Source organism: Neovison vison, chromosome 2 (genome assembly GCF_020171115.1).
Source record: "Neovison vison isolate M4711 chromosome 2, ASM_NN_V1, whole genome shotgun sequence".
NCBI lineage: Eukaryota > Metazoa > Chordata > Mammalia > Carnivora > Mustelidae > Neogale > Neogale vison.
This window is the reverse complement of record NC_058092.1, coordinates 9,059,710-9,086,596: the sequence shown is the minus strand read 5'-3', so window position 1 is coordinate 9,086,596 and position 26,887 is coordinate 9,059,710. Positions and strand designations below refer to the sequence as shown.

General features: G+C 44.8%; 1 protein-coding gene across 8 annotated transcripts in view; it reads right to left on the bottom strand.

Annotated features, from left to right (window-relative positions):
• VPS13D (vacuolar protein sorting 13 homolog D) overlaps positions 1-26,887 on the bottom strand; it is a 255,002-nt gene that overhangs the window by 154,179 nt on the left and 73,936 nt on the right. For 5 of the 8 annotated variants that reach the window (XR_006383119.1, XM_044237192.1, XM_044237194.1 and 2 more), the window contains exons 31-40: positions 23,864-24,129; positions 22,370-22,503; positions 18,774-18,929; positions 17,382-17,592; positions 16,583-16,657; positions 13,096-13,302; positions 11,370-11,459; positions 8,215-8,355; positions 5,585-5,707; positions 3,125-3,199 (exon numbers count right to left, since the gene is read on the bottom strand). Coding sequence is in view for 7 of the 8 variants with exons in the window: in XM_044237192.1 (XP_044093127.1) it covers positions 3,125-3,199; positions 5,585-5,707; positions 8,215-8,355; positions 11,370-11,459; positions 13,096-13,302; positions 16,583-16,657; positions 17,382-17,592; positions 18,774-18,929; positions 22,370-22,503; positions 23,864-24,129 (1,478 nt within the window). In the remaining variant the exon portion in view is untranslated. The remainder of the gene's footprint in view (positions 1-3,124; positions 3,200-5,584; positions 5,708-8,214; positions 8,356-11,369; positions 11,460-13,095; positions 13,303-16,582; positions 16,658-17,381; positions 17,593-18,773; positions 18,930-22,369; positions 22,504-23,863; positions 24,130-26,887) is intronic. The other 3 variants (XM_044237197.1, XM_044237198.1, XM_044237199.1) reach the window with 1 other exon arrangement.

Genomic DNA, 26,887 nt, shown 5'->3' with positions numbered 1-26,887 from the left:
GATCAGAAATATACTATCCCAAAAGTTTTTAAATGAAATCTTCAGCTACTTTTTCACATTGATACCAGTACCGTCTGCGATGAGGCAGGCAATGGGGAGACTACAAAAGGAGTATAAAATATGGTTTCTTTTCACAAAACAGCTTCTAAGCAGGGAAACTGGAAAGAAACACCAATCAATCCAAAACTGTAAAGCACCCAAATTCCAGAGACCTGACTATAAACTATCTTAAGAGAAAAGTGAGAGTCCATGTGGCCAGAAATGGCTTTCCACACCCAGGCTGCCCTGAGATCCTTCTGCGGACACCACTGCCCTGCCGCGTGGTCTGACCTGGAGCGGCACGGGTGTGCCAAGAGGAGAGCCGAGGGCCTGCGCCTCCTCTCCCAGTCGGTGGGTCTGTGGGTCGTGGGTCGCACTGAGACACAGCGGGAGGAGGGGGCAGGAACCATGAAGGCAGCAGCCATGTGCCCACACCGCGCGGGCTCTACCGACAGAACAGGCCATGGCCCAATCTTGCGGCATGTCCAGCTCTAAAGCACAAAGACGGCCTTAGAAAGACCAGGACCCGCATGGTCTGCGGCTGCAGAAAATGACACCTCGAGGTGACCGCGGCTGCCCACTGAGAACACTAGAGCAAAATTAAATGCACCTTACAGGTCCACATGTTTCCTGCCAGCCAAACAAGAAAGCAAACTACAATGACCCTGCCTTCTCCCTCCGCTAGAATAAGGCCTGGGCCAGGACCATCAAAGTCACTATTTGCTATTGCCTTTTAAAAAGCAATCAATTTCTTTTCTTCCCCTTTGTGTCTTCTGAAGTTTTCAGAAGCTAGTAAATGCTACAAAATGCTACAAAAAGAAGCAATTTAAGCTAAGGCAGGTTCTGTTTTGGTAAGGACAGTGGCTCAAGGGAGTCTAAGACACAGTAATCCGATAAAATAAACAGTTTGCAGCGTGTCCCTCCAGTTCTATGGTTAGCCTTTACAAACACCCTACATACTTCCGATGATAATCTCCTAGAATATCTCCTAGATCATCACCTAGAAGACATGCACTTCCCATGCCAATGGCGTCACTGAGTTCGCGAGGTTGGCTTTAAAAAAAAAAAATGACATCAAGTACAAAATTAAGGAGTAGCTGTGAGGCTGGTGACAGGAGCAGAGGGGGAGTAAAAGATTTAAGAGCGTCTGCAGGGTAAACAGCACTTACTGTGCCACCCTGAAAGGCACCTCCGTCTCTAGGCGTGCACGAGAGATCTGCTTTATTATAGCAGATAAAGGACCCAGGAGGCAAAGAAGCCAGATGTGCTTTCATACCCCACTGTGAGCCAGACTGGAAGTTTCCACTTGCAAATTAGATTTAAAAAGAGCAGGTGGCAAATGGCTTTGATCACACCGTCATACAGAAGAAAAGTGCTAGGAGTCCGTACAAAGACAGTCCCAAGCATGTCGCTCTAGAACGAAGCAGTCAGGGCAGGCACACTGCTCAGGTCCCCAAGCTCCCTGTGTCGATTACACACAACGGCACAGACTTCAGCAGCCGGCCTCGCTGAGAATAAACAACAAGGAATGCCCACAAAGCCCAACCCGACACCAGGGGACAGACCCGACATCTCCCGCACTAGGGTCCAAATCAACCGCGTCCTTGTCTTTGTCACAGCACCAGCGAACAACGTTCTCAAGCCCATCCAAGGGAGCGGCAGTCCCTGGGGACCCCAGAAAGTCTGCTCCTAGTGACCAGACCTCGTTCCATCATAGGCCGAGAGGACCTAAGTCTCCTCACATCCAACCTTGGCTTCGTGTGGCTAAGGAAATTTCTTGCCTGCTTGACTTGTCTCACAGAGCAATGTGGCCCTTATAAACAGGGTAGGTTTTCACACCATAGAAGCGTCCAGTCTATCAGAAAGGACATGGTTTGTAAATCATAAGAAATAGATTCAAGGGGTGCCTGGGTGGCTCAGTGGGTTAAAGCCTCGGCCTTCGGCTCGGGACATGATCCCAGGGTACTAGGATCAAGTCCCGCATTGGGCTCTCTGCTCTAGCAGGGAGCCTGCTTCCCTCTCTCTGCCTGCCTCTCTGCCTACTTGTGATCTTTCTGTCAAATAAATTTTAAAAAATCTTTAAAAAAAAAAAGAAATAGATTCAAGTCCCAGGCCCGCTACTCGCTGGTCATGTGCATGAAGGCAAATGACTTCATCTCCCTCACCAGCTAAGGCGCCCAGGCTGCTTAGCCTGAAAGATTAAATAAGAGATGTAGAAAAGCTGAGCATCTAAATTGGTTAATAAATGAAGATTCAATCACGGGCTTCCTTTGTGAACCACCCCCCCCCCGCACACACATCAGTCTCAGGAAAACCCCTGTATGGCCCCCGTGCATGAACACCGCTGGTCTGAACTCCTGGTAGAGGATGCTCACATGGTCTTTTTTACAAAACAGATCATGACCCTGGCAGGACCTGGTGTTGGCCAAGCACAGACATAAAACACACCGATTCAATCATACTCCTTCCAACAACTAAAGGAAAGAACATCGTGGGATTCCCATTCCTGGAAGCTGTTGCTGTTTCCAATCATATTTACTGATTAGTCAAATTCTTAAGGAAAGTTAAAGGATCAGAGACAGAAATAAAGCATTTTATTTTCTATCTCTGAAGCACTTCAATTTACAGCTAAAGAAATCAAGGTCTGTGCCTGAGCAACTATTTCCTGGGAAATTTTTCCTTGGTTTGGTTCCTGATCACAACAGCCTCCACTCCATGGCGCCCCTGCACTGTCCTCGGTGCCCACCGAGGATCCTATCAACAAAGACATGTGGCGCTGCCTGACGGAGGGCGGCTTTGCTCCATTTCCTTGCTTTTCCAAATGAGACAGAAATCACCGCAGACGCTGGGGATCTCTGCCCCAGACGCTGACGGGCTGATTCCACCTCCACCGAGGGTCAGGGCGGACAGAAGACGCGGCACGTCGCCCGCTCCTGACAGAAGGAGCCCTCTGGTCCTCCGCCGGAAGTGCTCCCCGTGCTCAAACCCGGGGTATCCCATCCGGCTCCCGTTCACACGAAATTGATGGACAAGGCAGTTCTTCAAATAGCAAAATAAAACAAGCCCTCGCTTGGCTATACTGTACCTCTAGCATAGATCTGGTGCTCTAGGTTAGTCAGACTGGCTGTACTCCTAGTTCTAAGGTAGACAAGGGGGAGGCCTGGTAGACAGGAGAGACAAAGTTAGAGGGTCAGGATATATACAGTAAATAAGAAGACTCACTTCCAAAACATAAGCACAGAGAGAGTGCATTACAAAAGTAGCAAGCATCATGCAATCCTGGGATCATTCCCTTCAGTGACTGCTAAGCCCTAAGAAAGTACTTGAACAAAGGGAGCGAGACATTTTTATGATAGGCTTTTACTGTGGGGGATGTGGTACAGTAGCGTGCTCCTGTTTTTCTCCACAGGGGAAGGAAAACATCGTCCACATTCTCTTTAATGGAATGACAAGTCTTTTGAGGCTTTTTCACTTAAGGCGTGCACGCTCTTAAATGGCGATGGAAAAGCTACCAAGACCAGTCGGCAAAGACCGGGGCGGCAGCCGCTCCATTCCAATTTGGAAAGGCAGAGCTAAGAGAGTGCTAATCCCCCAGGGGTCCCGAAATTTCAAGGGAAAGAGTCAATCTGCATTCCAAAACAGTCTCCATCAAGGCGTTACCTCATAGTATTACTTATATTATAAATTAAACATGGAAGTTTTTAGAACGTTTACAATTGGTATTTGCATCACGTGTCCTTTGAATAGCAAACTAACAAACTCCACAAGGGCCCACGCCATCCAGGTCGACCTGCAGAATCTCAGCCCTTCCTGGACAAAGCCAACAATGATGTCAAAAATGAGGCCACTGTTTTCTTTCCCCTGCTAAAGGAACAGTGAGAAATCAGCAGCTCCCTTAGGCTGAATTTCATTTTAAGAAATCTCTATTTCAAGGGCTCATTTTGAAGCTGGCCTGAATGAAATGCACAAATTTGGGGGGGAGGGAACGTAACTAAATGTTCATGTGACAGGAGGACCTGAAAGATGTGATTGGTTCAAGAAGGTTCACGTCCACCGACTTTGAAGACAAACACCCCACAATTAATTTAGTAGACCTGTTAAAAGAATACGATCCCATCTGCCACACGTGCTGACGCCCAGGAATAGGAAAAGAGGTTTGGAAATTCAGGTAGATTCACCTCTTGTCTAATTAAAAAGATTTATTTCTGCAAGCGTAAGTAACCATAAAAATCTGTCAGTAAATAAAAATCCAGCTTTAATTTCGCACTGGCATTGAACACAGATAAGGCAGCTTAGTAGCTACAAAGAAAAGAGAAAATGTTTTTTAAAAAGGTGGAGGGGTGGAGACAAAAGAAAATCCTTCATCGGAATCCTGAAGATTAGGCCATCCTTGTGTTTACACTGAGTCTGGATTTAAGATCCCCTTGCAGGAATAATAATTTCCAAAACATACTCTCTAGGACACATTATATATTACAAAGATCACTAAGAGTCTTCTGGGTGGACTGTTCCATTCTTTCAACACACAAATTGGGAAGGTTAGCAGAGGAGCCAGAATTGAGGCTGATGATATCTGAACAGCCCAGCTCCTAAGCAATGACCTTGAGACTCAAAAGCGACAACCTGGGAATACAGAGAGCAAACATAGCTGACACTTCCTTGTCCCTCCTTCCAGAAGTACATGGCAGATAGAGAGTCTACTGCTATACCCTGAGGAGAGACGAACCAGTTCAAATACTTCACAAACTAAGAAAATCCATCTTCCCGTGACATGTTTGCAGACCAGATGGAATATTTAAGCATTCATGAGCCATGTGAAGTCCAGCCAGGACTCCCCAAAGAAACCGCACTGAAAGAGCTGGGGCTGAGTCGCATTTGGAGGACAATGGCTTGTGGAACAACTGAGGAGCACGCGGTTGGCCGCCACAATCTCCCAGCTCTAAGGAAATCAGAGCTCCATGGTGAGGCATTAAATAAGGAAAGAAAACATCGTTAACAGAGAACAAACGGACTGCTCATTCTTCAAAAGGCTGGGTATTCAATTCTTTTCTACTTTATGAACAATACGGAGCCCTCTTGTTCAACAATTTCTTCCATATGGGATCCTGCCTGCCCTCCCTTCAAGAATATATCCAAACTCTGTACCTCTAGATTTAGAAAACTGAAAAGATAGTTTTTAAAATCCAGTCAAAAAGTCCAAATCAACTGGAAAGTTTCGCCAAGTTAAACACACTGGCCAGTGGCTGATCTTGATGTGTTTCAGGCGTACCAGCTCATATGCAATGTTGCCAGAATTTAGAAAATTGTATGTCGCAGATCTTTTCTCTCCCACGAAGGTGAAATTACAGCCCATATTAAAAGATCAGTATTTTGTGCCAGAAAAATGTCTCCTGCAAAGATTAAAACAGAACTACAGAAGATAGTCAGAATTTCCTACAGGTTTATTCACAGAAAATGATGATTCTATTTGGATTTCTTGAAGGAACATGGCTGTGTTGGTCGACAGTGATTTATTTACTCACACATTTGTAGAGAAAAATCTTACTTTGTCCAAAGCATGGAGGATCCACTGAAGAGCCCATCCAGTCTTCTGATGTGGTTGAATCCATTTCCTTGTCCTGTTTACAGTAATCTGCCATCCATGATTCTTTGGTACTTACATACTGATCTAGAAAGAATTCCCCAAAGATATTAAGTACGGAAATAGAAAAGGTTGAGGGTTCAAGTCAAATTAATTTCTGTTTAGCAAAACAAGCTTTTGTTGAATGCCTAATTGCATACTAGGCGCTATGCTGGGTTCTCAGAAAGTCTGTGCCCTGGAGAACTCATGCTCCACTGGAAGAAATCAATGTTAGCCAAACAACCATCGCCGTAAAGCCATAATGTGGAAAGAGCTAAAACAAAGACATAAATGAAATGCTACAGGAGCACGGGGCAGGGGAAGATTTATTCTGCTTTGGCAGAAGTGGGACAGTACACACCAAGATCCACAGGAATCTTTTTTTTTTTTTTTTTAAAGATTTTATTTATTTATTTGTCAGAGAGAGAGGAGCAAGAGCGAGCACAGGCAGAGTGGCAGGCAGAGGGAGAGGGAGAAGCAGGCTCCCTGCCAAGCAAGGAGTCTGAGACTCGATCCCAGGATGCTGGGATCATGACCTGAGCTGAAGGCAGCTGCTTAACCAACTGAGCCACCCAGGCGTCCTGAGATCCACAGGAATCTTAAGAGATGTGGGGACCTTTGGACCTTAAGAGATGTGGGGACCCCTACTAATGGGGTTAGGAGAGCGGGGATATTTCAGGCCAAGGGAACAGCATACACAAAGATTTCAAAGACATGAAAGTACACAGTACTTTAGGAAACACTGAGTACTTTGCTGTGACTCTGGCCCAACATACTGGGGACACAGCAAAGCAGCCTAGAAGAGAGAATTCGCTTGCAAAGAGTATGCTATGCCATGCTAAGGGACAGGGTTTCAAGACAGAAAAGCCAGTGAGGAGGCTTGTTTAAAAAAACAAACAAACACACACACACCCATCTCAGGAGGCTGAAATCTAGCTGACAATCTCCAGGAATGGTTTTATGGTTTTGAGAGGAGAAATATAAGGGGATGGGCAGGTTAACAAAATAATTATGATGTACCACCCCTGGATAAAGGCCTTTCCTACTAATTAAGGTATGATATTTTTTAGAACAAAAACTACTGGCTTTTGGTTTTCAGTTCCAATAGTTAGCTATAGGTAAGATTTATTTCAATACTAAGAGGTCACAGTATTATTTCTGGGTTCCCGCACAGTATTAGGAATAAGGAATTGGAGGTGAAAAGAAAAAAAGAAAGAAAACAATAGCAGCTTTACCAGAGACAAGAATGCCTTTTGAAAGACATTCTGGTGTCTCAAGCTCATGAGAAGTATCAACAAAATTCTCTCGTTCAAAGTAAGTTCTTTACTGTAGCTTTCTAAAACGCTACCCTCAACTTTATCTAAACTTCGAGATGAATACATGATATAGGAAAATATACAGGATCAAAATAATACAGTACAGAAGGAACATGAGATCAATTATCCAGGCAAATTTAATGAACAAAATCTGATCATGTAAGACAGTGGTTTTAAAATTTGGAGATCGGGGTGCCTGGGTGGCTCAGTGGGTTAAAGCCTCTGTCTTCAGCTCAGGTCATGATCCCAGGGTCCGGGGATCAAGCCCCGATCGGGCTCTCTGCTCAACAGGGAGCCTGCTTCCTCCTCTCTCTCTGCCTGCCTCTCTGTCTACTTGTGATCTCTATATGTCAAATAAATAAATAAAATCTTTAACAAATAAATAAATAAAATTTGGGGATCAATAAACTTATGGTCTCATTTCACTATACAACCTCTTCATCTTATTCTGATGTGCAATAAGCCAATGGATAGCCTACGAGCCTTGACCACATACACTGAAGAAAGTCCCGATGTGCGGTAGTGTTATCACTCGGATAACTATAGTAGCACCAAAAATCAAGTCACGTAGATCATGAACTCAAACAGTGAGTGTGGGTTGTCATGGCAAAGGCAGGCAATACCTGATTGTACGTGACATTACTCTTCTCCAAGACGACGTAAGCATAAGCATCAAGGGGTTCCGACTCACCACACGGAATCAGGGAACATACATTTCATTGTTTTCAAAGAAATGGCCAGAACACGCATCGCTAGCCTGGTAACCCTTCAGCCCAGTGATTTTCAGAGTCAGGTCAACATGATAACTTGATGGGACACAGTACAGGCAACTTAACCTACTATAAAGATCAGGTCAAAACTGTACCTTCTAAGAATTATTCTGTGTGTGTGTAGCCTGAAAGACGTGAATCTAAACTCACTCCTAGGACATTTAAGAAAAACCTGTGACCAAGCATCGTCAGGAAGAGAGTCCATCCTGAACAGAGAGAGTGTTCTGTTTCCCAAACAGTCTGAGCTCTTGCTTGATCACTGAAAGCATTAATATGGGACCCCAGCTCTGAAGCAATGGGTTGAAAAGAACCATGAGGCCATGTTCGAGTTTATCAGGGAGGCAGCCACGGTGAGTAAGTGATGTCCAGTGTGGGCCTAGGTATTTGCCAACCCAGGATTAACAGTCTTCTGGACAAGCGACTTATGTACAGAAAGGTACCGATCTTCTAGGGACAACTTTCTCCTCACCAATTAGCACAGAGGTGATGTTGATATCCAAACGGGGTTTGGCCTTGGCTTCCAGCTTCAGTCGAGGAGGATGGAGACGACTAGCTGCCTGTTGTTGCCAGGATACGGAGCATGGCCATGGCTCAATAAATGGCTCCCAGCCTAAAAGAACACAGGAAATAAGACATCTGTTCAGCAGATAGCGAGAGCTTACGGGTGAACGCTGTTCACAAACGCTCAGCAAAGACAAACTGTAGCTTAACAGCTTTCTACTTCCAATGCGCTTTCACAGTGAAAGCACCATCTTCCGCGATAGGTCACCCTACCGACGTCTGTGCTGTCTAGAGGACGTGAGTGGAAGGACACATACGGGCCCCACACGCTCTTCTAGAGGTGGGAGGGAGAAGGGCACAGAGCATATGCGCCCTCTTTCTTAAAGAGCAGGCACGACCTGCTTTTGATCCACTCAAGATGGAGAAAGGAGTCTCGGACTCAGGATGGAAAAGTACTGTCGGCAGCTTAAGTAACCCTTTAACTGGATTCTCCTGCTTCCAGCAAGAATCCGTTGGTTGGATAAGTAAGTACAGCATAACTGGATATACATTAAGTTTTTCAAATTTCTAATTTTAAAATGTCCTTAGTACAAAAGGTATGAAAACGTCTATGTACGGTTTAAAGAACAAAATTACCATAAGGCCCATGTAGCCACTCTTCAGCTTAAGAAACAGAAAACTATATGCTCCTTGGAAGGTTCCGAGTGCCACGGTCCCGTGTCCGCTCCCTGCCCACCAGCCCCGCCCACCCGAGCCCAAGTAAACATCAGCTTGCAGCTTTCATCACTTCCTTGCTCCCCCCTCATAGTTTCAACACACGTGTATTTCTTCAGAACATACTGGTGAGTTCGACCTACTGGGGATCTTTACATAAATGGAATCCGGCCATACGTGTTCGTCTGCAAGTTTCTATTTTTGCCCAACAGCGTGCCTCTCTGCTTCACTCATGACCCTGCTACGTAGCTGCGGCACAGTTACTTTCCCCAGTGAACTGTAATCCACGTACGGATACACCGCAATCTACGTATTCGTTCTACTGCTGTGAAACATTCCCTCGAGGCCACACTTTATAGCTATGAGGAGGAACCACCACCATGAGGTGTCCTGCTTGTCTCCGAGCACACGCGGGCCAGACAGCCTCTGGGGTACAGACCTAGAAGAAGTGTAATGCTCAACCCTCCTACATGTCAGAGTGTTTTCCATAGTGGTTGTACCAACTTATAATTCTAATGGCAAGAAGTTAGAGTTCTGTGGCTCACAGCAGCGTCACACTTAATTTTTGTCAGGCTATTGGACAAGAAAAATGGTACCTCTCTGTGGTTTTAAAGACTCAACGTTTTCAGGGAGCCTGGGTGGCTCAGTTGATTAAGCGTCTGCCTACAGCTCAGCTTATGATCTGGGGATCCTGGGATTGAGCCCTGCATCAGGCTACTGATTTAGCTGGGAGCCTGCTTCTCCCTCTCCCTCTGCTGCTCCCCTGCTTGTACTCTCTCTCACTCTCTCAAAGAAATAAATAAAATATTTTTAAAAAAAGACTCAACTTTTCAGGACAGTTCTTTTTTTTTTTTTTTTAAGATTTTATTTATTTACCTGTCAGAGAGGCAGAAAGAGCGAGCAAGCACAAGCAGGGGGAGCGGCAAGCAGAGGGAGAAGCAGGCTCCTCGCTGTGCAGGGAGCTAGACGGACTCGGGACTTGATCCCAGGACCCTGGGACCATGTCCTGAGCTGAAGGCAGACGCTTAACCAGCTGAGCCACCCAGGCATCCCAAGACAGCTCATTTTTAACAGTTTTCGAGCTATACTCCACCAGCCACAGATCAGGTGGCTGACCAAGAGGAACCCAATCCGATACGTACCATCGAGTAGGTACATTTGTCTCCTCGCGCCGTTCCGCACTTAGTGACCTGACTGTTCACGTAACTATAAAAGTAAGCAAGATATGCTCTGGGAAAATACATGAATCTCAGAAAAATGGCTTCCATATGCCCCGCGAGAGTCTCTCTCACCTAGTAAGACTCGGATCAATATTCTAAAGTTAAGCTTGCTGAACAGCTGGGAAATCAGGGTGCTAGCACTCTTAGAAAGTGAATCCAGGGGCGCCTGGGTGGCTCAGTGGGTTAAGCCGCTGCCTTCGGCTCAGGTCATGATCTCAGAGTCCTGGGATCGAGTCCTGCATCGGGCTCTCTGCTCAGCAGGGAGCCTGCTTCCTCCTCTCTCTCTCTGCCTGCCTCTCTGCCTACTTGTGATCTCTCTGTCAAATAAATAAATAAAATCTTTAAAAAAAAAAAAAAAAAAAGAAAAATAAAGTGAATCCAGAACAAGGAGAGAAAAACGCTAACTAACGTACAAAAGGAATTGCCGCACGTGCTCTAGAACCATCTGCAGCAGCAGCACAATTAATGATGCTTCTGTCTCCAACGAAATCAGAGGGAGCAGTCACTCTGAGGCTGAAGCCCTGGGCTGTGCAGCTCTACTCTGCCCACACCTACTAAGCACTCCCTTACAGCTGAGAACTTCACACTCAAACTGCTCAGCCCTGGTTTCCCCCGCTTCCTGAATGTCCGTGTATATGGGCTCTTACCTTGGTCCTCGCAGCGGAAGGAAAGAAACCTGAAAATGCTCTGCAGTGTTACCCAGGTTCTATGTCTCCAGAAGGATCGCCTGCTCTGATCAGCTGTGTTTTGCGTGAGGGAGTAGGGTGCGGCACATTATACACAATCCCGGACTCAGGATGCCTCTAGTGGAAAAGGTCCAGCAAGGAGGAAGGATGCTTGAAGTATAAAATGCTTATGGGCAGAAATCTCCCTTGAAATCTAGCTTCCGTCAGGGCCAGACAAATGATCCTTTGCTCCTGAGCCATTCCCTGTTCTAGAACGAGCCAAACTCCAGTCTCAAATGGAGTTAACTAGTAAAACTTCTTCGTATATAACTCAGTTGCAATGTATCAGATATGTCAGAAAAAAAAAGAAAAATCTCGATCTTTTGTGCCTAGTCGACTGTGTCTCACCTTTCCCTGATCGGCCCCGCCCCCTTTCCCTTCGGCAAAATTTAGGTAGAAATAGGCTCAGGCACATACTGAAGTGTGGGTTTTAGCCCCACCATCACACAAGCGCAGGGACTGACCTGACAGGGCGCGGTTGTAATAGTCTCCGGAGAGGGTGAAGTGGGCGTAGCCTTCGGGGCTAGCTCGTGCCTGCTGCAGGAAGGTCACACCTGCAAAGAAAGCACACCTTACAGCAGCCGTGGGGCAAGAGCAAACCAGAGCGAACTTTCTCAGTTGAGGTTTTAGTGAAGAGATGGATGGACGTTAAACACAGCTGATACCGATGACCTCCTAGGAAAGCGCGCGAAATCTTGATATTTTGTTCATCATGGGCTTTCTGCATGAATTCTGATTTTTCATTCTAAAGATTTTATTTATTTATCTGACAGAGATCATAAGTAGGCAGAGAGGCAGGCAGAGAGAGGAAGGGAAGCAGGCTCCCCGCTAAGCAGAGAGTCCAATGCGGGGCTCGATCCCAAGACCCTGAGATCACGACCTGAGTTGAAGGCAGAGGCTTAACCCACTGAGCCACCCAGGCACCCCTGATTTTTTTTTTTTTTTTAACACTGTGTTAAAATGTTATTTGTCAGGTAGCCTGGATGGCTCAGTCCTTAAGCATCTGTCTTCAGCTCAGGTCATGCTCCCAGGGTCCTGGGATCGAGCACTGCATCGGGTTCCCTGCTCAGGGGAAACCTGCTTCCCCCTCTCCCACTCCCCTGCTTGTAGTCTCTCTCTTACTGTCTCTGTATCAAATAAATAAAATTTTTTTTTAATGTTATTTGTCCTAATTCCTGAGTTTCTGGTACCCCTTGCAATGTTGTGCCTTAGGCAAAGGCCTCCTCTGCCTCCTTCCTGTCCCAGCCCAGCCCCAGCACCCAGATGTCTCTGTGTATCTCAAGTCTGTAGGAATATAAAAAACCTACTTCATCCTGAATGCCTAAAAATCAGAAGGCAGACTGGTAAGAGCAGTTATGTCCTGACAAAGATTAGCTCAAAATTTTAAGATCACCGTAGAAAAAGAAGAAGTAATTATTCCCTGCAGAAAAGATTCTCCATCAGAATCCCAGCTATCACTCTCAGTCTTGTGGCCCTGGTGGGGCCTTGGAGTACAGGGAAAAGGAAGCCTCTCCCGTGTACAAAGGTCCAACTCAATCCCCAGGATGGAATTTTCCTTGAAGGAAGAAGACTCTGGCAAGGTCACAACAGCAGAAAATTGAGAGTAAACCCAGCGGTGAGGTTTTCATGGGCTCTCCACCAAAGCCCCATCTAACACTGCCTGTGATGACACGGTCGAGGAGGAGGTCCTCGTCCCCTCGTCCCCCGCAGCTACTGAAGGAGAGCTCTCAGCGCCCTATGGGGGACACTGTGAGGTGAACGTTCTAGTAAGACTCCGTGTGCTTTCCTTTCAAACATACACAGGGCAGAGCATTTTCTGAGCTTATCTTTTAAGTGCCTCCAATAACAGGGCTCATTGCAGGCTTTACATACATAAAAAGATAAACAAAATGGAGACATCAGGAATTATTTAGCTAGAGCTGTTAATAGAACAGAAATTTCATCAATGACAATGTATATTATTCCCAAACTAGAGGCTGAAGGCCACATATGGCAAATAAATACACATCTCTTTAAAATACAAATAATGAAAAACAGATGTAAAACCATTATCTGAATTTCACCCATACTGTTAAGTGGGACGCATGAATATCACACACACACACACACACACACACACAATGGGCCCCAAATGACTCGGCAATCATGGCAAATCTTCAAGATGAGCCTGAACATCGGGAAAACACTCACGGGAAAAGGTGAGTTCAGCCAGAGGGACGTCACAGTCCATGCAGTCATCGATGAAGCAGATGCACACACTCTCTGCTTTCACCTCCACCCCGGAGATCAGCCGCGCTGCCATGGGCCCCTGGCTCTCGCGGCCACTCGAAGCCAGGGAGAGAGACTTCAGAGGTTCGGCATTCTTAAACAACCAACTTGCCGCCTTTTTCAGCTGGCCTTCAAGAAAATTTAAAGGCCATCAGTTCAGCCAGCTTGCACAGCTACTCAAGCAGCTCATTGAGGAAACATTTTTAGGGACCTACTCGATAGCCCAAGAGGCTCCCGCTCCGCAGATGTACCTACTCTCAGAAAAGAAGAAAAAAAACTAGCATAGGAATTCTATCTCTAGGCAAATAGAACGCAGCCCCTTTGCACACCTTCCACTCAAGTTCACCACCCTTCATGATCTGGTTCAAAACGCCTCCAGGAGCCATCCCTCCTCTACTATGACATCTGTCGGAGAAGAGGAGAGGAGAAGAAAAGACAGGATCCAAATTCTAGATGTCACTCTAGGAAGTATGTAACCTTCACTGTGTAGTTTTGCCTGTACTGATGTGCTACTTTGTGACTTTTCTCAAATGACTTTGTCTTCTCCACCGATCAGGAATTCCTTGAGAACAAAGAGCAATGAGAAGGGCATGTGTGTAATATCACTGTTGAAATAACAGCCACTCGCATCCCCAACACTGCCAGATCGCTAAAGCTAGAAAGGAAAGGAAATCAATGCAACCCCATATCTATAAATTACTAGAGGACAGTACACAACACAGGGGTAAGTGGTTAAGGGCACATGCTCTAGAAGGTGGCCTGGCTTCTGATTCCAGCACCTAGAAGATGCTGGATCTTGGGCGAGTTACTTGGTGTCTGTGCCTAATAGCACATACTCACAGGGCTACCACAAGGAGGAAACAGACAAGTCCATGTAAAGTTCTCCTCTGAGCAGAGCCTGGCACATATCAAAGGCTCTACTGATATTAGCTGCTGTTATTGTTTTTGTGATGGAAAGAATGACACCTTAGCTACTAAAGAAATAAAAATTAATAAAAATCGAAAACGCTCCTAGAAATTAAAAAGAGGGACGCCTGGGTGGCTCAGTTGGTTAAGCCGCTGCCTTCGGCTCAGGTCATGATCCCAGCGTCCTGGGACTGAGTCCCGCATTAGGCTCCTTGCTCAGTGGGAGCCTGCTTCTCCATCTGCCTCTGCCTGCCACTCTGTCTGCCTGTGCTCAATCTGACAAATAAATAAATAAAATCTTAAAAAAAAAAAGGAAATTAAAAAGAAATGTTGTGTTAAAGAAGAAAAATAGAAAATGTAAACACTGGGACGCCTGGGTGGCTCAGTTGGTTGGACGACTGCCTTCAGCTCAGGGCGTGATCCTGGAGTCCCGGGATCGAGTCCCACATCAGGCTCCCAGCTCCATGGGGAGTCTGCTTTGCTCTCTGACCTTCTCCTCGCTCATGCTCTCTCTCACTGTCTCTCTCTCAAATAAATAAATAAAATCTTTAAAAAAAAAAAAAAAAAGAAAAGAAAATGTAAACACTTGGGGGTATTCAGTTAATTAAACTAACAAAGTGGGACGTCTAGGTGAAAACAAAGCTAAGGAATGCAAGATAACTAAATTTGCCTCCCTTTTTTTTCAGAAGGAAAAAAGTAATAGTTAATGTGAAGAACTGTGCTGTTTCCAGCATTTTCACACTGAATTAGCTGGAGTTCGGCCTGGTACGTTTTAGAAAAAGATTTATCAAATGGAATAAAAAGTCTGAAAATCACAGTTACACCCTTGGATCCAGTATTTAGCCTACAAGGTCTCTCTATAAGGAAGTACTAAAAGATACAGACAGAAGTTCATACCAAAAAAATATGTATTACAGAACTGTGTACAATATTTAAAGAATGAAAAGCAAAGAAGAGTTAAATTAAAATGTATCATTAGGTGAGCCTGGTGGTGGGTATCAAGGAGGGCGTGTATGGCGTGCAGCACTGGGGACGGTGCATAAACAATGGATCTTGGAACACTGAAAAAATAAAATTAAATTAAAAAATAAAAATAAAATAGATCGGGGTGCCTGGGGGGCTCAGTGGGTTAAAGCCTCTGCCTTCGGCTCCAGTCACGATCCCAGGGTCTTGGGATCAAGCCCCACATCAGGCTCTCTGCTCGGCGGGGAGTCTGCTTCCTCCTCTCTCTCTGCCTGCCTCTCTGCCTACTTGTGATCTCTGTCTGTCAAATAAATAAATAAAATCTTTCAAAAAAATAAAATAAAATATATCATTAGGTCAATGTAAAAAAAAAATCAATGTTTACAAATAATTTTAATGACACGGGAAGATGATGGTATTAAGTACACTGCAATAATATTGCAACTGTAATTCAATAAATCTGTATTGTAAAGACAAAAACTGTATTGTAAATACAATTAATTGTATTTGTACTACAATCTGCCAACATACATGATATTATACGTATATACATATACATACGTATGGCTATATATAATACATAAAGAAGTAGTGGTGCCTGGGTGGCTCAGTGGGTTAAAGCCGCTGCCTTCGGCTCGGGTCGTGATCTCAGGGTCCTGGGATCGAGTCCCGCATCGGGCTCTCTGCTCAGCAGGGAGCCTGTTTCCCCCTTTCTCTCTGCCTGCTTCTCTGCCTACTTGTGATCTCTGTCTGACAAATAAATTTTTTAAAAATCTTAAAAAAAAAAAAAGAAGTAGAGAAACGTACATATAAGCACAGACGAGAAAAAAATGCAGCCTTTGCTTTACCTTCCTGTTTTAAGAAAAATGGCAACACAGAGGAAGGTGGGAAGGGACTCTGCTGCAGCAGAAAGAACACAGGCAGGCTTGGCTTTCGGTGTATCTTAGCCCCTCACTAACAGGTGACCTCAGACCAGTTTACCTATCTGAGCCAGTTTCCTTATCTGAAGCAGGGACAGTGATGTCCACCTCAAAGGGCTATGAAGATCCCACAAGAAAACCCAGGATGAGGCACACGGGAGCTCAGCAGCCCTGACTCTCCACATCAGCACCATTACCATGACCGCCAGCAGCACTGGCCACCAGCATCAGAGCACCTGCTGGGTGCCAGGCACTTTCCCATGGTGCTCTGGAGACAGTGCCTGTTTATACCAAACCTCCAAGGGGAGTCCTCCTATCCTCTTTTTTCAGAGAAGGAAGCACTGGTACAGAGAGGCTAAGTGACTTGTCCAAATCACCAATGAGTAATCAAAACAGCAGCACAGTACAGACCAGAAGCATCAGCTCCAGAGCCCAAGTTTTCATCCCCTATGAAATACTGCTGCTCCTCACTAAACCCTGCCCAAAGTCATGTTAAGCGCACAGAAAACCATGGAGGGGAGTCAAAATACAGTCTGGCTCTCTCGGTTTGGGGGGGATGGGACAGGAAGCAAGCATATTGTCAAAATGAACAACAGGTATGGAAACCCTGGTGCAAATACCTTGGCACACAAACAGGGCTTTGCGGCAATCATCCACGCTGAATCCCAGCTCCTGCAGTCTAGCCAGCTGTAACTCTAGGAAAAAAAGTATATGATTTTCATAAATAATTTTAGAGAAATGAGTCCACTCACTAATTAAAGAAAAAAAAGAAAGAAATTCAGAAGCTGGTGGCTAAAACATTGTTTCTCGAGGCAAAAATGGGCTCCAGGGGCACCCGGGTGGCTCAATGGGTTAAGCCTCTGCCTTCAGCTCAGATCATGATCTCAGGGTCCTGGGATGGAGCCCCGCATCGGGCTCTCTGCTCAGCACAGAGACTGTTTCCCCTTCTCTCTCTACCTGCCTCTCTGCCTACTTGTGATCTCTCCCTCTGTGTCAAATACATAAAATCTTAAAAAAAAAAAAAAAAATGGGCTCCAACCTAGAGACTTACCAAAGTGCACCCTGAAATTTTTAAGAGTCTTTTCCCTATACTGATTGTGTTCATAAAAGTTTAAAACTGAAATTTAGTATTATCAACACAAGGGAGAAAAACTCAATGTTTAAAACTAGCCCTTAGCATTATCCATATAGCTCTGGAAGAAGTGGTAAAAGGAAAACTAGTGTAGGTTACAGCGGTCGGTTTGGGGTGTTGTATTTGTTCTTAAATTTTTTAAAAATTACAGCATCATACTTATAATTACACTTAATGACATACAATTATACTCTGAACAATTTAATTGTGCAAAAGACAATCTGAACAGTTAACCGGGAGGGGAACTATTCGGCAGACTGAGTTGGGTTTCACAGTTCAACACCTACCCAAGACAGGATCTAGGGTGTGTCTCGAACCTTCTCTGATCTCCTCTCCAGCCCGAGTCCCACCCGGAAGGGAACTGCTAACAGAGCTGGTCTCCAGGGCCACTGGGTCCGGCGCTGCAGCACTGGCTTGCTCTGGGATGGATTTTGCAATGGCAAGAAACAGCTGAACATCGTTGTAGGAGAGTCGGATATCCAGGGCTTGTAACTGAATCTAACAAAATTGAGAAGGCGGCAGTTTTTTCAAGTTGAATTTGCTTTTACGCCCACACGTCTCACATGTATGTCCAGCTCCCAACTCAAGTTCTAGAAGTTCCATAGACACCACATTAATTTTTCATTTTGAAGACTGGGAAGATCTTAAAATTAAGCACGAAGGGCCATAAGGTAAGATGTCTGGGCTATGAGGTTGAATGTTCACAAAACTGCACCAAATAAAAAACAAAAAGCTAGGAAATCTATCTACCACAGCAATGAATATTTCGGTTGAACAATTTTCTTACAAGGAGATTAATCATCAAAGCAGAGAATCAGAGAACAGCTCGGGCAGGGAAGGGGGGGATCAGCAGCATTCTGTGAACCAATTTTGCTTTGACTGATTTAATCTTTTTAATTCCTGAAACCAACTGACCACTCAACAAAAATTACCTCTTCTTTCTCCAAACATAACCTTCAATAAGTCCAGTGCCACACTAGCATTTCCCCACATCCGGCCTCCCTCCCACATGCACACTACAGCGGCCAGCGGTAAGCAATGCAGACACCAGCGTAAGGCCACTTAAAACTGGGGTAACTGCTGGAACGTCTGGGGGTGGCACCTGGTTGATTACGTATTTTGTCTTCAAAGATAAAAAACTAACAGGGCTTTTCTCTCCCTTTCAATCTCCCATGGTTCCAGTGGATTAATTGTTCCTCCTTGGCCAAAGAAATAAAACACCAAATTCTTCTGTCTTCTTTGCCCGGCTTCACCTTGACCGGGCATCATCCGCCATGCTCCCGGATGCACGTCTTTATTCTGGGGAGACCTCCCTCTGTCTTGTGCTGGCTGGGCCCATTCGCCCCCGACCTAGCTACTTCCTAACGTGGACTGTTCTCCGCTATCTACTGATACCCTGTCCCTACCTTCGGTTCCACCCACAATCCACATTCCTCCCTCTGTTGTGGTCTGCCTTCTGCCAGCTTTCACAAAACTTCAGTGTGATACCAGGTAATGAACAGGTCTTGCATTCTCCACAAGACTGAAAGACTTTCTAGGACAGAGTCAATGTCATATTTCTTTGGATTTGCCAAAGTGCTAAAAACATTGTTGAGTTGAGCAGAGTAAATACGCTGTGTTCAGGCACAGGGCAGTGTTTGAAGAGTGTATCGATGTGTCTACATGTTTTTTATCATTACCTCTAAGATCGGTGGGAAATCTTCACTATTGAACGCATCCATCAATCCCGAACTATTCTGGTAAGAAGAGTTCCCCACGAGCTCCACTTGAATTTGAACTGGATCAACAATTGAAAGAGCCGTCTCGTGCTCGTTCCCTAGTCGGCATGAAAACACCTAGAGAATGAAATGCAGTGTAGGAAGAATTAATGTCTGATTTAGAAGAGTCTAATAAGCATCAGCAGGAAAAAACCCACTCTCTTGGCAGCAATCAACCCCGTGTTATCAAAAGACCCATAACAACTGATGAAATAAATATTGTCAAGGGGGGGGCTGGCATTCTTGCCCAAGGCCGAAAGGGTGGTCAGTGGTCCTCCCCCACTTATAAAAGGCAGTTCACTGTCACATGGCAAAAGGTCCAAAAATCTCACACATACACTTTGATTCAATAATCCTACATCTTTCTAGGAACTAGCCTATGGAAATAATGCAAAATACAGAAAACAAAAATCACTGAACCATTATTCAATAGTTAACAAAAACAATTCAGAGCAGCCCAGGTTATATCACATTTACTCAACGGACCCTTTTATCATCATTTAAAAAAGATGATTAAAAAGACCACATGGAATGTAGGCAGATAGTTACAACATGGGCTATGTGGACAAACAGTGCAATCAAAATACTATTACACCATGACCTTAAGGAAAGAAACACATCAAAATGCCAACAGAGAGTCCAGACAAAGGGATGGGTAATTTTCTCTTCCCCTCCCTCAATTTGATGTAATATAATTGTTACTTTCATAATTGAAAATAAACACATTAATTACTGAAGCTGGGTGATACGCTTTATAGGGGCTCATTAGAGCAATCTGTTTACTTGTGTATGTTTGAAAAGTCCTATAATAAAAAAGTTTAACAATAAACGTATTTATGGAGAGAGAGAAGGGAGAGAAGACTCCTTTCTAAGACAGAATTATCTTTGTACTTCAAGAACAGTACAGAAGACCAGAATCTATAACGAACTTATCAAACTCAATACCCAAAAAAACAAATAATCCAGTTAAGAAATGGGCAGAGGATATAAAGACATTTTTCCAAAGAAGACATCCAGATGGCTAAAAGACATGAAAAGATGCTCAACATCACTCATCATCAGGGAAATATAAATCAAAACCTCAATGAGATACTACCACACACCTGTCAGAACGGCTAAAAGTAACATGTGGAGGAAGGGGAACCCTGCTGCTTTGTTGGCAGGAATGCAAACTGGTGCAGGCACTCTGGAAAATAGTATAGAGGTTCCTCAAAAAAGTTAAAAATAGAACTACCTTACGGTCCAGCAATTATACTAAGCATTTGCCTGAAGGATATAAAAACATAAATTCAAAGGGGTACATGTTCACAGCAGCAGCACTACCAACAATAGCCAGAGGTGCCTGGGTGGCACAGTCAGTTGGGTAGCCGACTCTTGATTTCGATTCAGACAAGGTCTCGGGGTCCTGGGATCAAGCCCTGAATCAGGCTCCACATTCAGCGTGGAGTCAGCTTGAGGATTCTCTCTCTCCCCCTGCCCCTCCCCCTGCTCATTCTCTCAATAAATCTGAAAAAAAAAAAAAAAATACAGGAACAGCCCAACTGTCCATTGACTGGTGAATGGATAAAGAAGATATGACATATATAGATATATAGATCTTGATCTATATATATTTACAATGGAATATTACTCAGCCAACAAAAAGAATGAAATCTTGTGTTTTGCAACAAGATGGATGGAGCTAGAGTGTGCTGTGCTAAGTGAAGTCAGTCAGAGAAAAACAAATACTATATAATCTTGCTCGTATGTAGAATTTAAAAAACAAAACAGAGGAACATATGGGAAGGGGAAGAGAGACAGAAACAAACTATAAGAGACTCTCAACCACAGAGAACAAACGGAGGGTTGATGGAAGGAGGTGGGTGGGGGAGGGGCTGATGGGGGAGGGGCATTAAGGAGGCACTTGGTTTGATGAGCACTGGGTGTTGTGTATAAGTGATGAACCACTGAATTCTAGTCCTGAAACCAATATTACACTGTGTATTAACTAAGTAGAGTTTAAACAAAATTTTGGAAAAAAAGAAAAAGAAAAAAGAAAGGAAAAAAGAACAGTATAGAAGAAAGCATTCATGTTGCTCTCCCTTTTTCTCCTTTTTGGGGCGATGGAGGCCATTTTCTAGTGCTGAAAGTACATGAAACCAAGCTCCTTTACCATAGTCAAAATCAACTCATTTGGCTTCCTTTATAAATTCTGCCCCAGTGATGGACCAAGGTGTGGGCGGGGGGGTGGGGAGGTGGTGAAGCCGGGGGAGGGGTCTTAAAATTCAGATCCAATTGAGCTGCCTGAGGAACAAGACTGAAAGGAATTTCCAGGAATCTCAAATAATAGTTTCTCTAAGACTTAGAGCAAAAGAAGTTTCATTTTCCTTTTTTCTTCAGGGCCTTCTGCTACACAAAACTCAGTTGTCCCTGACGGTTCATTAATCAATCACCAACATTTTCCATTCAAAGCTGGTACTGGAGAGGCCGGGACAGAACGACAATTTCATGATCAGCTCACATCACAGCGGCACGTAAATCCTTCCCCTCAAACTGAGGTTTCGTGACATGAGAGAAACAAGTAATCAAGAAGTGAAATCTCTACAGGTTATATTCAGCTATATCTGCTGCGAGAGAAAAAAAAAAGTGCCATAAGCTGCTGACAGTGAAAAAAGTTTTGTTCATTCAACCTCTGAAATACGACTGGAAAGAATAGGGCACGAAAAGTTCAATCATAAAGGGAATGATGAGTAACCTGGACCCAATATTCTAATATTATAACAAGAGGAACGTCAGCAGAGATCAGCAGATTAAGAACACTTGATAGAAATAATAATCGGCCTCATTTCTCCTTCCCTCTCCACGGCCCCTGACCTTAAAAGAAACAAAGCAGTTTCTACTCAATATTGCATCATGTAATTTTCAGGCTACAGAAGGCCACTCCAACGCCAAGTATCTCCTTCATGAGATTAAATTACAGCCTCAAGCAGCACCATGAGAGACTCACTCCGTTAGGTTAGGCATGCCTCTTCAGAGATATCCTTCTACAAATGAGATATTCCTGAAAGGATAATGCATCAAATCCTTCACACCTCATATAAACGAGTTTCCAAGACAACAAAGCCCTAAGTCTTCACAGAGATGACAATTCAACACAGGGAAGGGGACACAGGGAAATGAGGACCACTTGCCCACCTTGACTAATTTCCCCAGGGCTAGACCATAGCCACTGAAGGCACAGCAGGGGCCTGCAGAGTACTGGGGACCGGAAGAGTCGCGCTGAACTTCTCGAGGAAGGGACTATGTAAGACCCAGAAGTCCCATCTCTCAGCATTATTTACAGCCTGACACTGGAGGACTGACTGCCCATACAAGGATAGCCTGGTAGATCTGAGGACAAACCAAAGAGAGAGGGGCCAGAGTTCCCCGGCTCCATCAATGGTTTCCCCTAATGAAAGCTGAGCAGGTAAAATTCTCTTCCAAATGCTTTTCTCTTAAGCCAAACATTGAGTGTTTTGATCGACACATAGACTTCTTACCTCGATGCCAAACAAACTCCCTGAAAAGGGGCGATCGACAAATCGGGGCTTATAGGTGAGCACTGTGGTGCCTTTGAGAATAATGGCATTGGTATCGAAGCAGGACACATCTTCAACGACCACAAACTCCGTGCCTGGAAAGGACAGCATTGTCAACCAAGCCAAAGCTGGGAAGCTGGAAAACACCAGGCTGCTGCAAAGTAGTCAATGCATTTACACTGCGGGGGTGAGGGGAGAGGGATTAGCCAGCAAGACTTGCTCTCCACGGTGTTTGTCGACACATGGCTTTACCGCCAGCCTGAACAAATTCTCTGTATCTGGCCGGGCACAGCTGAGCCAAAACAGCACTGCCCAGGCAGAAAAGACTGGGATGCAGCTTCTCTTCTCTCTTTAGAATGTATTTTGAAGGGGGGACCTGCGTGGCTAGGTTGGTTAAGCATCTGCCTTCCACTCAGGTCATGATCTCAGGGTTCTGGGATCGAGTCCCACATCAGGCTCCCTGCTCTCCCTCTGCCCCTTCCCTCACCCTTCCCCCCATTATGCTCTGGCTTGCTCACTCTCTCTCTCTCTCAGATGAATAATTTTTTTTTAAAAAATCTGTAGAATGTATTTTTAAGCTAAGTCTCCTGGGAGGACTATGAGATATTCAGAAGCCCGGGATATCACCCCTTCTCCAAGCAATGGCCTATTTTAAAAACCCAGAAATAGACACACGTCCTAATGCTGGTCGGGCAGTGGGAGGCACGGCATCATCTACGTAGCTGTTCAAGTGGTTTACAAAGAACATACACTAATTTAAAGTAGATCTTTTTGAAATTACTAAATATAGACAGTTTCCTACTCATTTGTACATGGCAAATTTACTTTTCGTTTTCATCAAACCCCTTGTTTAGACTGAACTTTTGAAACTGAATCTGTTCTGAGCGCACTGTGCTGGCCGGCTTCTCCCAAACCCCTGAGCGGTAGTTGGGCTACGTCAGCAACACAACAGTAGATCCACAAATACATACGGATCTACCAGGAGAGTTCGCTAGTTAACAAAAACCACAGGAAATCTGTTTGTAAAGGGACATATTCTTTTTGCAAAGAAAATAATGATCCCCTCACTTATTTATCCTGCAATTTTCACATATCAGATTTGCCTAAACTCAGTAAGGCACATCTGTTGGAGCACTAAAGACCAAACAGAAAACTGAAGCCAGAGTTAACACTCGGGGAGAAGACCAGTGGCCAGGCAGCACTCAAGCTGGACAACAGCCATGGGCTGGTGGAGCCGAGGACCCAGAACCCTGCAGCCTTGAATGGGAGCCCGCAGTTCAGAGCAGAAAATGAAGGTCAAGAATTCCGACCCTCATTGGTCTGCAAATGTATAAGTGCTCACATCAAGATGCAGAGATGACAGAAAAATCATCCTAGAAGACACACATTGAGCCTACCATTCAGACTGAGAATCAGTGACTCACACCTACAACACACCTACGACAACAGGCTCACCTGTTACGTTGACCTTGACCTCCAGGTGCCTTTCAGTGGACACAGGAAGGGAAGACCGCTTGGTAACTACTCCACTTTTCACAGTTTTGGGAACTACAGCAGATTCACTGCTAGAGTTACGGTGGCGAGAAGAAGTAACATGAGTCTGTTTCTTGATGTCGCTGGGAGTGTGAAGAAAATCATGGACTAGCAGGAGCCAGTCAAATATGAGGAACACGCGCAGATTGTTGAGAACTACCGTAAAACAGGACGAATCCTTCGTAGATCTGCAAGCATAAAGATTTAACAAAAAAATAAAACAGGAAAGGAGAAATGTATTTTATTAACTTGCAAGTTTACTACTCAGCTTGGGCAGGTGTTTTTCCCGTATTTTTAAAATTGACCGCTCTGGGTATCAGTAAACTCTGAACAGTGGTCTAATAAGAGACTTGGTGTATATTTTCAAAAGCTCATCACATTTTTATGCTGTAAGAAAGCAGTATAGTGTCCTCTGGCAGTTCTCAACCAGGAGTGATTTTGTCCCACAGGAGATGTCTGACAACATCTGGAGGCGTCTGTGTTGGTCACAACGCAAAGTGGGGGCATGGCTCGCTATGGGCATCTAGAGAGCAGAGGGCAGGGATAGTACTAAACATCCCACAACAGACAGGACAGCCCCGCAACCAGAAGTGTCTAACCTAAAACGTCAACAGTGCTGAAGCCGAGAAATCCCGGTGCAGTAGAAAGAGCATGGACTCAAATCCAGTGGCTTACAAGCTGTGTTATCTTGGATAAGTCGCCTACCTTCTCTGAGCCTGTTTCCTCAGTTATAAAATGAGAAACATGAACAGGGTAAAAGACAAAGAACCAGGCACATAACAGGTGGGTGTTCGGTAAATGTCAGTTCCTTCCCCACAGGCTATTTCAAGAAGATCAGTGAGGCACCCTATCTTTGATGTTTGGGATCACTTCTTTACAAACATCAAATGTACACAATAGTACTAATTCGCCAACTGGGCCCGACCAGACAACCCAGATCTTTAGCCTGAGAAGGAGGACAAATAAAATGACATTTATATGTGGGCATAGCCCCAAGCACCCAGAAGTGGAGTTGGGGGAGGGAGAGAGACAATATTGGTTTTGTAGGCCCGATTACCCCGAATTCTCTATTTGAGATGAAAACCCATGGAAGACCCCAAGCCTAGTCTCAAACCCTGGTGTGGCCCTACCAGAATATGAGTGGGCAGAGACGGGTGGGACAGAAGGAAAGTGGCTCAGGATACTTTTATATGGTTTTCTGGGTTGAACTTTGTTCTGTGAGCCGCAAAGTGACTCTGGGGCTCCAGCTACTACCCATACGTACCTGGCTACCTCCCCCAAAAGGGGCTCCTATTCAGCAAAAGCTGATTCTGAGATGTTTTTAAGTCTGGCCTCTCTAGTCCTCTTGTTTCTCCTAAACCTGGCTCACTGCCTCTGGAGAAAGGGCACAGTGATGCATGTCTCCCTCATACAGACACAGCATTTTTCACAGAAACACTTTACTCTTTTGTATTAGACAAAAAATGTTGCCCTCGGTAAAATTTTTTCCACCCCATTTTGAACATAGATCGTCAGAGTTATGCACTAACTGAAAAGTCAAAGTATGCCTGATACCCTTTTCTGGAAAATATTTCAAGCCTTTAAACACTGTGAAGTGATTTATATTTGACACACAAAATCCCAACAGAAGAGCAATTCTTCTGGAGACACAGAAAGCGTTCAAAAGCTCCAATCAAGGGAACATGTTAACCCCCTCTCCCTCACAATGGTATTTCTGTTCACAAGAACCAAGGTAAGACTTTACTTTTTGGCTCCCAGAAATTATACACCTCCAGTATATACACAGAGTGATATTCCAAGGCTCCTTGTGTATTAAAAATAAGATCGATGAGGGGCACCTGGGTGGCTCAGTGGGTAAAGCCTCTGCCTTCAGCTCAGGTCATGATTCCAGGGTCCTGGAATTGAGCCCCGCATCGGGCTCTCTGCTCAGCAGAGAGCTGAGTCTCTACCTGCCTCTGCCTACTTGTGATCTCTCTCTCTGTCAAATAAATAAATAAAATCTTAAAAAAAAAAAAAATACGATTGATGAGACAACTAGCTGACAGATTAGGAAGCTAGATCAGTAATAATATAGCAAACCCAAAAAGAAATTGTTTCTGCAGAAGCACCAAATATATGGAGGCCTCCTGCTCAGATAAACATCTTCAAACAAAAAAACCACAAATCACAGCCAGCCTCGCATCTGACTGCAATCAGCCAGGTCAGGAGACACGCAGTGACCACACCTGAGGACTGTCGGAAGCCACATGGGCGCTGCGATCAGAGGCCCCAGTGTGAGTCCTGAGCACGTCATTCACCCACCTTGGAGAGGCGTTCAGTGCCCTCCAGTTCTACTGTTGCAGCTATAAAACTGGGCAGAAGGCACCCACTCTGCAGACCTGCTGGGAGGATTTAAGTATCAAAGTAAGGAAGTGCATGGCTTGGGGGCCGGGCCCACAGGTAGAGGTAACGAGCACTCTCATTTCAGAACATCCAGAAAGTTCAGGCAAAGATCTGATCGTACTTTGCTAGACTTCCTAAAGGCATATGGAGAAGGACCATGACCTCTCTCTAAAAGAAATCTCAACCCTGAGAATTCACCACGCAGCACACTCAAGTATCAGGTACATTCAAGCATAGGAATACAAGAATAATCTTCATCTTTTTTTGCCCATGAAGTTTTTCCCAGCCTTTTCACTTACTAGTTCGTAGGTACAGCCTGAGAACATTAGGCACTAATAGAGTAGAACTGACGTTTCTTCCAAAGGTCTCCTTTTTTAAAAAAATGATTTTTTTAATAGATTTTTATTTATTTATTTGATAGAGAGAGATCACAAGTAGACAGAGAGGCAGGCAGAGAGAGAGGGGGAAGCAGGCCCCCCGCTGAGCAGAGAGCCCGAATTTGCGTTGGAGGATTTTAGATCAAACCTAATTTTTCACGGTTTTCAGGCCTATTCCCACCTTAGC